Raw genomic sequence first — 13,160 nt, 5'->3', positions numbered from 1 at the left:
GGATCAGCAATACCCATCAAGCAGAGCGAGAAGAGACCGGCCAGACCCTGAACTGTCCACAGCTGAGAAGTGCCAGCAGTGAGTGGCTTCTAACAAAGGCTGCTTTACGTCTTAGCTCTGTTTACATGTGTCCACCTCGGTAAGCTCAGCCTCCGAGCCCAAAAGAGGACGAAGGCAACACAAATAATACTTAAGTTGGACATGAATTAAAGGGGGAAAAAAATGGTTTCTGCTTGGAAAGAAGTACTGGTAAAGAAAACCAAGAAATAAGTTCACTAATGCTGGTAGTGCAGTCTGAGTCTGTTCCCAAAATCTGAGCAACTACCTCACAGCTGGGGTGGGGTCTGTCTATTCCCCTCCCTCTGTAACCCCCCCACCCCTGCTTGGTTCAAAATCTCCATCACTTTAGTATTTCTCTGCTATCTAACTGTGATCCCAGCAGTGTGTGGTTTCCACTCTGCTGCCCTAGCAGCTGGGGGAATTAAAGGGTCATGCCACTCAATGTTGTGCTGAACGGGCCGGCCCCTTGGGGTTTCCGCTTGACAGGAGGAAAGGACTTCAACCAGCCGCTCACCATCTCCAGAGTGAGTGACACAAGGAGTTCCCTTCACTCATCACATTTCCTTTTTTAGCAGCTTTCATGGCTCTTCTTATATATTGTTTTTATGTTTTTGTGAGTTTGTTATGTGAGCAGACATGCTGCAGTAAATGAACTGTACCACTGGGTGCAATTGCACATATGAATGCATGTTTTCCCTCTGGAGGTTCAGAGGGATCACAGTTTTCTCTACTATGAACATAGTCTTTCCTGAGTATGGGGGGGGGGGGGTCGTTCTGGAAACATTGTGTTGTGGTATGAAGCTTGCACCTGTGCTCCAGTAAAATGCAAGAGGCTCAGATACAAATAGCGGCTTACATCGTGCCCTGACATGCACACACACATTCATACACACACATATTTCTTAGAAAGAGGATTTAAGACTGAAGACTTTTGGCGAATAGTAATATTCTTTTTTTTTTTTTTTTTTTTTTAAACTCATCCTGAAGCACGTATAACTGATTTTCAGTTACAAACTGAAGAAAATAATAAAATATGTGCAAATGGAGAAAAAAAAAATGGAAGATGCACCGCAGGATTCTTACGTGACATTTCAAGCTGACGGCTGAATCAACGCAGAGGAAGAGAATGGGTTTGTAACTGGCTGGTATGATGAGATACAGTAATATGTTGTGACAATACGGCTGTTCAGAAGATGAGCAAAGTCCACTTTGACTCCACCAACAGCATCATCTAGCTTATTCTTTTTGGGAAAAACTGCTTTGAGTAAAAGAATTGCTGGTGAAATGAAGAATATTCAGATCAGTAAACTTGCAAACTACCAAAGTTTTGAATTTCCTTAAACACATATGCCAAACTCTCCATGTACAGAGGAACCAGTGGGAAGTGTGTGACTGTAGCAGGTACTCTCGCTTGTTTGAAGACAGTTAGAAAAGATAAATATGTAGCTGATCTGAATCCTTAAGTCTCCATTTCCTGCTTAGAAAAAATGTTTGGAGCTTTGGCTTCTATGTTTATGAAAGACAGAGCAGAATGAACACAGAGAAAGGAAGATGCATTATTTCTCAAGATATCAAATTATAGCATATTTTTATAGCATCTTTCCTAAAATCACACAAAGATCTAATAAATCCTCTTCCTTGCCATCAGAAATGTAATATGATGGGATTGAGGGGAAATACATTACACCATTTAATTTAACATTTTACATTTCTCCACACTTTTCTAGCCTGGTGAAGGATCTCTTATCAAGGCTATAAAAGCAAACAGTCTGCGTAAAATCTTTCGCTTCTCTGTCAGTGTTTAGATTCATTTGTGAGCCTTCATCCTCTGAGTCACAGAAACTCAGATATGAGTTCAGTAATCCCACTCGGTTGGGGTTAGGATTCATCTATATTTAGGGGAAGACCTCAGAAACTAAATAAAAGCATAGTTAGATAGCAAATGCCTGGCTCTATCCAGTAACCACACACCTGTTGTGTTAATGGACACTCGGACGTCTGTAAGAGAGCAGTGATGGTAGAGGAATGAGATGGGTTGGAAATGGAACCAGAGAGGAAAGTAAGAAGGGTTAATGTGAGTCAGAAAAACAAGAAGGAATCTCTCTGAAAACAAAAGTTTGAGAGCAGAAGTACCCATGTGATAAACTAAAGGATTTATCCCTGCAGAGAACTTAACACTTAGTCAAACACAAGTGAATCTCGGATCTGAGTTCACTGCCATTTTTGGTCAGGAACATCCTCTTCTTCGTGGCTCGCAGTTGTTCCCTGATGGTCAGGGCAGGTAACACAAATAATGATCATCTTTTCTTTACCAGACAGGAGCCTTAAAGGGGCACTCTGTCTAAATTTCCACAGAAAATAATTACATTATTCTCATCATGGGGAAGTAATTTACTAAAAGATGCTAAAATTCTGCTTTAAAACTGACAGGAAAAAAGGATGGTTTACTATTAACTTGCTAAATGCAACTTAGTTTATTTTACACAATTTGATGTGTTGCTAATCTTAAAAATACAGATGGCCTTTAAATGAAATACTACATACATGAAAAATGCCTAAAACTCCTTATGGGCTTCTGCAGGGGGCTCACTATATGACTTTAAAAGGTCTGTTGTAAGTCATAAGGTATCCAGCTTTAACCTGCTTTGTGCTCCAAGTTCTGAAAAAAATAAACAAATAGCTCAAAGAAGGAGTCTATTTACACACTTTAATGTACAAATCAAATCAGTTGATTATCTAACTGCTCATTACTGCTGCACATTTCTCACCCTCCAGCTATTAATTTCTATTTTGGGATCCTGTTTCTTCAGTACCACTTTCTGGAAGACAATCATAAAAAGGAGATAATAAAGGAAAATAGCAAGTGCATGTAAAGTAAAGTTTGTGTACTCTACTCAGTCAAGCTGGGAACAAGCTGGAAAGAAAGCAACAAAACATGTAAACCCTGCTATAACGGAATAAAAAAATATATGTTTTGAGCGACAGCTGAGCTGTGTGGAAACAAAAGAACACAGAAAAAGGAGATCTCTGGACAGATTTAGTTCAGACATCAGGCAGTAAAACAGTCTGACGGCAGTTCTCCAACAAATGCTCCACTGTAAATTACTGCTCCCTCTTTGGCAGCGTAGCACATCCCCTCTCAGAGCTTTCATCCAGTTATTTATAAGCACATGACCTAATCTTATCTTAGTTTCAGTGTAACAACTCCATGTAGTTTAGTTTGCTATGTCTAGTAATGCAATACATGTGTGTGTATAGGTCACGACCCGCGCAGTAGAAATAGGAATGTTTAGTTCAGTTTGAACTTCCTGAGATATTCTCTGACTCTTCAAACTCTTTGGAAGTTCTTGTTCATGGTAATCACTTGTTGGCAGAATACATATTCCATCTGGAAGCTGTCATTGCACATGTTTATATGATCACGGTGACGAGAGACGGACGGCTTACACACATGCATAGCAGCCGTGGTAGCCAGCTACAGGTTTTGTGCAGCAAGTCCTGAAAAAGTTGAACATGTAGCTCAAGGAAGGATTTATCATCTCTGCTGTGTGTTTGATTGAATAGTTGGGCTTCTTAGTGGAGTCTGTGTTATGTATTTTGTAGGTACATTTAGGCCAGGTGAGACACAGGGAAAGAAAAGGACATTATGATGTGATCCTAGACAGGAGAAATGCAGGGCCCCGGGCCGCTGAGTACTGTATTAAGAGATGAAGTGCCGGTGATGAAGAACAGACTAAGATTTTAAAAGGCTCGCACAGAATTCCTGAAAGGAATTTATAGAGGTAAAGAGAGCGAAAGACAGAATTTACTGGTCGTCAGGAAGTCTGCTGATATTACCTTCAATTAAGATAATAAATGATAATAATTGATTTGTAATGTTTTCTTCAACCTTTTTTTTTTTTTTAAAAGTTATTCTTGTTAATCTTTATTCAAGTTACACGTATCAAGGCAAAGTTTGATTCTCAAGACAGACAAGTTGCAAAAGCAAACAATGAAAAATACTAATGACAGACATCATTACATAATTAAAGCAATATGCGAAGAGAACTTGTTTAGTTTTATTTATCCAGTTAACCTGCAAACAACAACACATTTTTGGTTTTCAGTCATTTTTGTTTTGTGATTTTAATGTCTGATTACATATGCCCTCAACTTTAATACAACATTTGATATTATTTAGATATTGTGTATTTAAAGAATAAATAAACGGATCATATCATAATCAGTAAAAAAAAAAAAAAAAATCCTGATCTATTAATAAATTCACTTTATAAGAGTAAGCCTTGTTTAATCTTTTTAAGACACATAATGTTACCAAATATAGTTTTCCACAAATGAAATTGCTAGTCTGGAAGTTAAAGGGATTATTTCTGGCTTCCACAGCATCTCTCGGGGGTCTGCTGTAGACTTCTCTTCATTTTTCGTGCTTAAAACCCCCCAATGATTCTGGTGAAAATTTTAATGTCAAAACATTGTAGCTACTTCAGTGCAAGACACAAAATGCTGTAGTTTAACAAAAAATTTAATATAAAGAAAAAGAAATTGCACCATGACTGCATTTTTCAATGTCATCGTAATATTAAAAAAATTAACTTTTGCATTGAGATGTTTTTAATCTTTCCCAATACTGTTTCCTTCTGTTGGCATTTTCTAACTCATTTTCTCCACTCTCAGTTAGGATTTAGAGCTTAAATCTACAAGGTGATGGTTGGAAACACACACAGAGTGATGGCTCACATTCAGTATTTTATTTTTACTCTTTTGTTGTCGTACCAATCAGTTGTTTGTGACTTTTCCCATCATAAAACCACACGGATACAACACCATGTTATAAATTGTAACCATGTAAAATTCATTCTTTCATTCTCTTAACTGCTTAGTCTCATTAAGGGTCTCGAGGAAGCTTGAGTCTGTCCCAGCAATCATTGGGCAAAAGGCAGGGCCCACCCTGGACAGGTTGCCAGTCCACCATTGGGCCAACACAGAAGAATAAGCAACATTTCAAGCTTACATCAAGAGTTACCAAATGATCCTGAAGTTCTGGCAATTCTGGATCACATAAAAACATTTCCTGAAATGTGACCATACGTGAGTTTGGAAGGAAAGCTTTCCATGTGTTTAAGCTGCTCGTAGGTATCTGAAGATGATCCCACCGCACTCTGCTTTCTGAGAGATTAGGCAAAATGATTTAAAATATGCTCTGTTATTATGAAAGTTATATTATCCATTGTTTAAAATATTTATCATGAAGCTGCTGAAAAAGAAAATTAACAGTCTAATAATATTTCTTTTTTAAAATGCAATGAAGGACAAGTTACATAAAATGCTTCTAAGCACAACAATTTAAACCAGTTATTTTGCACAACTGGTTAGTGATTCTGTCAGAAGTGAATCTGTTCTAATAATATCCAGATTCTCTTCTCTCCCATTCTGACGAGCACAGAAATGTCACCACAACAGTGGAGGGTTTACTTCTGGTCTTTGCACAGATTCGTCTATGGAGTGTATAGAAGCTCTATTGACTTGTGCAGTGACTTAAAAGAATAACATTTGGATTCAGACAAAACTTATTCAAACAAAAGTTGGCTTTCTTTCTCACCACTTTACTGATGTTCTGATCCATGGTGTTCCAACCCTCTCTGCCCCATAACACCCCAGTCTTCAGGTCACAGATTTCTCATAACCCCTGGCTCGTGACACTTAGTCATTTCCTGAATCTGAGGATGGGATGTTGTTGTTTGTCCTTGGAACTAAGAATAGCTTGTAATTAGTATTCATCTTTTTATATTTAATGAAGTGGTATGACAGCTAAAAGAGAAAAAAGTCAACTAAAACCTAAAGTGGGGCTTTCACTGATTACAAGTCTTCAGGTCAGCATAAGTAGAATAACATAAATAGATACAACCTCGGCAGCAACAGATTAGAACAGCTTTTACTGATTCGTTTATGTTTCATTTAAAAAAAACAGAAGGAATCAGCTATTTATTATTTTAAATCTATATTTTGCACATATAATCATTTAATCTGTGAATCTCTGTCACCACGAGTGCAACGAGTTGCAGTATTGATGACCACCTCATGTTAGCACAGATGGGTCAATAAAGTTGGCTGGAAATAAGCAGCAATAATCTGACAAGCAACCATGTGCAAATGGAGAAAACGGGTGTTGTATCTGGAAATCTAACTGATCACATTTAGTTGGTCTAATTGATCAGCTCTCTGCAGGTACACCTCAGCGACAGCAGCAGCACACACTCATGCAGTACAGCAGTTGTGTTCATTGATGATACTAACCTGCCACAACTCTCTGAGCCACAGTAATTGTACTGTCATGTACTATAATGGGTGATTCCCATGTAAAGTGACAGTAGCACATGTGGTTTTTGGCAGTAACAAGCTGTCTGTGGTGCTTTGTTGTCTTTAAATATGCCATCTATTTGTATCTTCACTGTTTGCCTTTTGTACGAACCATGTTTATCCCTTCATCTGTTCAATTCCAGATCACGCCTGGCAGTAAGGCGTCCAATGCCAACTTGTGCGCCGGTGACATCATCCTGGCCATCGAGGGAGCACCAGCCGCAGACATGCTCCACTGTGAAGCCCAAAACAAGATTAAGGAATCCACTAATCAGCTCTGTCTGACAGTTGAAAGGTTGTTTCTCAGCATGAACATGCCCACAAAATAGTGATAGGAAGAAAAGGGATGGATGGATGGAGGAGGGGGGCACTTTGGCTTTGTAAAGACATTAAGTTGATTAATCTTTCAGCGTGTGATTTTTTAAGCAGTTATTATTTCATTTTCTGTCAGAAATCTCATGATGAGTTTATTTTTTATAGTGTTGGGCTACATGGTGTTTAGGAGTTCTCTCTGATGGTTTTCTCATATGAAGGATTTTATAACTGCTTTGACATTATGAATGTTTTATAGGTTCAGAATCACAATGAGATGACCTTCTGATCAGGATGCGTCTTTGTTTGTTTCCAGGAATGAATCCAGACTGTGGTCGCCTCGCGTTATGGAGGACGGCAGAGCTCATCCATTTAAATTAAACCTTGAAGCAGGACAGCAGGTTTGTATCACTGAAAACAAGACGCACATATTTACTATTGTGTTTGTCTTTGTGCAGTTCTTCAAGTATGTGTCCATGTTGTCTCAACGACGGCCTTGTTAAAATATCTTTATGTCTGATTCTTTTCTTTTCCTTTCTTTACAGGAATACAAACCAATCGGTGCTGCACACAACAGAAAAGCTCAGCCGTTTGTTGCAGCAGCAAACATTGATGACAAGAGGCAGGTGGTCAGCACATCCTACAACACTCCAATAGGCCTCTACTCCTCGGGAAATATCCAGGATGCCATGGAAGGACAAATCCGAGGCCTGGTTCAACACAAACCAGAGAGGTGCACACGGCAGCTAAACACAGCAAACTGGTTTTACACAGTACCTGTTCTCTGCCTGCCTTGCTGCCTGTATATCAGCCAAAATGTCATGTAGCTAAAAGTATATGACAGAGTCAGTAATTTTCTTAGACTTCATATTGCTCATAACATTATTTTCAAATCTTTTTCTAACTTAGTGCAGAACTGACATCAGCACGGTTGTTTTCCATTGGTCATCTGTTACAGCCTCAACATGGTAACAAAGTCCAGTCAGGCCAGACGATCCAAATAGGTCTCTAATTTTGCCGCAAAAAGGAGAAAAAAAAAAAAAAAAAAAAAAGAAAAAAGTGTTCTTTTTGGGAATTGGGCTTTAAAGAGACATTTTAGGATAGTTTGTTTAATGCAAAATATTAAAACACTTCAAAAGTGCAAGGATATATTTTTTCTTTTGTTTAATTTTTTTCTTTTTTTCTGCGAATGCAAAAGTTTTTGAGCAGTCTCAGAATAATATCCGCAACAATAAAAAGGCTGTTTCAAACAGATAAGCTGCATGTCTGTGGAGACACAACAATTAGAAACTGGTAAAATCATGTTTAATGATTCTGTTTGACAGTCAGTGAGATTACGAATGCATTTCTCAATTTAATGAATATTACAACAACCTTACCACAGTTTTAGCTGGATACAAAGTTGGTTGAGAGAAGAACAAAACTTACCTACTTGGCCTAACTTTAATTTTTTTAGATGACAAAAGATGCTTCCTGTAAAATCACTTTCAGCAGTTGTGAGTTCCAAGTCTGGTATTTGTGTTTCAGATCAGGTAAATCTTCCTTGTCAACTGAGAAACTAATTACACTTGGAAAAACCAAAATATAGAGCATGTCTTAAAAATTATTATACAAACTAAGGGTGTTATGCTTTTTATCTTTTTTTTTCACTTGTCTCAGACATACAACTCTTTTTGACGACGATGGTGATGATGAATGAGGTTCATTTCTAAGTGATTTACTTATTTTGCAAACTCGTGTTAATAAAATAATCAACTTTAAGAGTATTATTTAGACTGATTAACATTATATCTTTTTAAAAACCCTCCATAAAGCTGAACTGAAATCATAGTACTTCCTCAAAGACTTTATTTCTGAAGGATGAGGCCTCTCCTGTGGCGCCACCTTCAGGCCAAATATTTTTTTTCTGTACATGTTTAATTGTTATTATACACACATATATATATATATATATATATATATATATATATATATATATATATATATATATATACAATATGTAATATATTATATATTTATTTTATTATCATTTAAATTGAAATAGTTCATGTGTGACAATTATTAAAGTATCAGAAGCATTTAACAGTGTTTTTCACAGTTTCAATATTAATTTACTCACCTAACAAATCACTGTGCCATTCAGACATGTTCTGCAATATGTTCAGCTTCAGCTTCCCACACAGTCATGTGGATTTCATTAGGCTTTCAGGCACAAGGTGTTTAAGACGTGAACAATATGGAACCAAAGGCATGCATTACTCTCTAGGTTGCATGGTCTACAACACATTGAATGACTAAAAAGAATAATTATTTATGCAAACATTAAAAGTATCCATGAGTATCTTTACATAATGTTGTATTGTTTCATTAGCTTACAGTCAAATGCAGCTGAAATTATCCATCCTAACTGCTTAATCTGATGAAGGGTCGCAAGGAAGCTGGAGCCGATCCCAGCAGTCTTCAGGCAGGGTAGACCCTAGACACCTCGCCAGTCACCTGAAATTATGCATTAATTAACATTCTTTTCTCAATATGTGAAATGATCTTTGATAGTCTTAAGTATGCAACCACATTATTTTGTTTTAAAGCTGAGTTAGCGTGTTGCGATTTCTCACACTCATCACCCTCACCTTAGCTGCTGATTTACTGATCATCTGCTTCAGGACAATGACATTTAAAAGGAAATGCATAATTTATATCTCTAAATGTCAGAAAGAGATGTTAGGAAAGTGTATGTTTGTGTTTCAACCAATTTGACCCTAAACCTTTGTCTGCACACACTTGTCAGTCCCAGGGCCTTGACCAGCATCGCAGATTCTGATGTGTACCGGATGTTACAGAAGGATCAGGAGGACCCCCAAGAGCCTCAACAGTCTGGCTCCTTTAAAGCCCTCCAGGAATTTATTGAGAGTGATGGTGAGCTCTTTGTTTTATCATCTACGTTCTTTCGATGGCTTAACTGCAGATCTATCAATCACTTCAGGAAATCATAAACACTTTAAGTACCATTCGATGATTTATTCAATATGAGACATGAGTACTTTGTGGAGGCCCCACAATGTATTACACTAATCACAAGCACATTGTGTTTCCTTTATTATTCAAGTGCTCTGTTGTTTAAGTTCAGCCCAATATGTCAGTACAAAAGCCCTTTACTGAGATGATAAAAATGTGTAAGTATAAAAATATGCTTACAAAGGCATCATTTAATATTCAAGGGGCTATTGTAGCCTGACACCTTCTTCCTGAAGTGCTTCTGGTTTATGCATTTCATATGTGTTGCTTTAAGGCATATGTTTCCATCAAGAAGGGTTGTTTTCTTGAGTCCTTTCTTGTCCCCTGTGGGCAGGCACTCGTCCCATTGTGACTCGAACAGTAAAAGCCCCCACCACCAAACCGACTCCACCTACAGGAAACCTGCAGAAACTGCCTGTCTGCGACAAGTGTGGGAATGGGATTGTGTAAGTAAAAATAGAACAAATCACCTGCAGTTCACATTAAGACCCAACATGCATCAACACAAGCCTAATGGCCAGAGAAGTACATCAAGAATACAAGATGAACTTAGATAACAAGAACCTGACACATCAGCTGCAGCTTTTAAAAGTAAAGCTATATGTGTAATTCAGAAAAGATCTTCTATTCAGTTGTATGTAGACTGAAGGTTATGTTTAGTGTGTTTAGATATGATTTTATCCTTTTATTGATATATATGAGATTTATGTATATGTGTGTGTGTTTATTCTTTTATTATTAAAGTTAAGTACTAAAAGTCCACTGCGTGATCTATAGTAAATAAATTTACAATAATGATGGACTTGGGTTTGTTGTTGATTCAATCAGGCAGCGTTAGAAAAGGAAAAACTTTCCTTTAACAGGAAGGAAAAACATCCAGCAAAAGCAATCTCAGGAAGAGTAGCTGTTCGCTTTGTCCTTTATAAAAAATAAATTCTTAAGTGTATTTAAAACTTATATCTGCCCTTTGAACCCGAATTGACTGATAGAAAAACAGAGGAGCCTAAAATCTGAAGGCTCCACCTTCCATTGTTCTGGTACAAACTTTAGGAAGCACAAGGAAACTTGCAGTCCGACGAAAAGTGCCCAGTTGGACAAATATGGAACTGTGAGATCTTTAAGACACAATGTTTATAAAGAACTTAAAATGTCAGTACTAAATTATTTTTGGATTTTAACAGGGGGTCATGAAAAAAGCTAAAACTGGAGAACCTGGTGATTGTAACGTTGCTGAGGTGGTATAAAAATGTACATTTCTGTATATATATATACACCACACAGCACGTTATAATCCAACAATTATTGCAAATACTGTGGGATATGACACTTTCCCATTCTATCCAATGGGAAAGTGTCCCAACTTTTGACTGCTACTTGATCTATATTACAACAATCCAGCGACCCCCTGACATTATCCTGGGACCCCCAGTTTGAGACCAGCTGGTCCAAATAATGCAAATGAGTGTGTGAGCATGCAAACAAGATAAGAATAGAAGAGATATAAATCCATAAAAGTGGGAGGGGCTTATCTAAGCAGTAGGGAAGTCATATAATCAGTTTGGTTTCATAAAATGAATCTTTCCCATCCATTACCTATTCAACCTGTCATGTTTTCAGTCTTTGAAGCATGTACACCTGAGTTTTCCAGTTAAAAAGGTAAAAACACATTTCTTTCATGTGTTATAAAGTTGACACCTCTTTTTTTGATGTTACAGTGGGACAGTGGTGAAAGCCCGGGACAAATATCATCACCCCGGCTGCTTCGTGTGTTCCGACTGTGACATCAACCTGAAACAAAAGGGCTATTTCTTTGTGGAGGGGCAGCTGTACTGTGAGACCCATGCTCGTGCCAGAATGAGACCACCAGAGGGGCACGATCTCGTCACAGCATTTCCTACTGCCTAGATCCCCATTTTATGAGCACTGACATGAACACATGCAAAATAATCTGATTGGTATGACACATACTAATGGGACTATCTCTCTGGTAGTCACAACAAAGCATTTTATACCCTGGCAGTTTGATGCCTTCCTAATAAAGTCTAAGGTGTTGTCAAATACAGATTTCATGTTACAAATACTGGACAACACCAACAAAGTATAACTGTCCAGCATCATAAGACTGTAATAATATAAGGTTAATCAATTAAATAGGCATTATTCTATATTAATTCACACTTGTTCTGTGTCCATTAAATTTGATAAGTGCTTATCTTTTTGAATATGATTGGTTTTTAGATGATAATATTGCTTTTATGGATTTTCCTTTGCATAAAATGCTTGTATCCTCCATCCAAATAGGTAACACACATGTTAATGGGACCTTTAAGAAAAACAAGTTAGCAGATTATTATAAGTAATACATAAATTATAAAAAGTAAAGCTAAATAGGTAAAAGCAGACAGCCGGTTATGTGTTTCCTCTCATCAAACAGACTGAAGAGGATCCTGCACTGTATAATTTAACTCACTGCTGCACAAGTTTTATAGTGGAGAAAAATTTGCTTTGATACAAATCAAAAGTTTTATCAGTGTTTTCATGCCCAAATAACTTTGTACAATTGTTACATCTGATGGTTTCATTACTTATAAATAAAGATAAACAAAAAACAACCTACAAACCGATCGCTGTCTCTGCGTGGGTACAAGCAACCCACGTGTTTAGATTATACACACACGAGACACTTATCTAGGTATTCAGTCCTGGAAGAGACTATATAATTGTCCAAAAATAAAGAAGTGAGAGACAGAAGAATAAAGGAAAAAAGCATTGGACAAAACAAGCAGAACAAACAAGTTTTTCTTAAGTTACAAAAGTTAAGGGATTCAAAATTACATGGCTTTATCTATATTCCATTAAACATAAACTTCCATTTGTATGCCATGTTTAAATGGAAGTACTTCAATATTTCTTGAGTATGTTGTAAAAAAAAAAACTCAAATGAATGAGAAAAGTTTGACAAGGGTACAAAATATCACTTTGTCAGTGATTGGCTTATTTCCGAAAAGACGAAGTTATGCCAGCTGAAAAAAAAACTAATCAATCGCATCAATTCTGGAACTAATTTAGTTTATTGTGCAGATCAGATTGAAATGAGAAACTTTTTCCAAAGAAATCAATGTTGAGGCAGTGAAAGCAGTCACAGTATTGCTATTTAGAAATACACACACACACATATATATATATATATATATATATATATATATATATATATATATATATATATATATATATATATAGTCAAATATATACAGTCCTGATCAAAATCTTAAGACCAGCTGAAAAATTGCCAGAATGTACCTTTTGCATATTTGGATCTCAATGAGATTTTAAGTAGAGCTACAATATGCAAAAGCAAGAAGGGGGAATGTGACAAAAAGCACTTTGAAAAAGTAATTTATAGAAAACAACAATTA

At 36.9% G+C, this 13,160-nt stretch overlaps 1 protein-coding gene across 1 annotated transcript; it reads left to right on the top strand.

Annotated features, from left to right (window-relative positions):
• The first annotated feature begins 439 nt into the window (after nucleotides 1-439).
• On the top strand, nucleotides 440-12,116 carry LOC306754324 (PDZ and LIM domain protein 3-like). Its single transcript, XM_079238300.1, has 7 exons — nucleotides 440-584; nucleotides 6,561-6,712; nucleotides 7,046-7,130; nucleotides 7,275-7,462; nucleotides 9,518-9,645; nucleotides 10,079-10,190; nucleotides 11,460-12,116. The coding sequence occupies exons 1-7, from the start codon at nucleotides 492-494 to the stop codon at nucleotides 11,647-11,649; spliced, it is 948 nt and encodes a 315-aa protein (XP_079094426.1). The 5' UTR covers nucleotides 440-491; the 3' UTR covers nucleotides 11,650-12,116.
• The last annotated feature ends 1,044 nt before the right edge of the window (nucleotides 12,117-13,160 follow it).

This window comes from Telmatherina bonti (genome assembly GCF_933228915.1).
Source record: "Telmatherina bonti genome assembly, chromosome: 3".
NCBI lineage: Eukaryota > Metazoa > Chordata > Actinopteri > Atheriniformes > Telmatherinidae > Telmatherina > Telmatherina bonti.
This window is presented reverse-complemented; position numbering and strand designations above follow the sequence as displayed.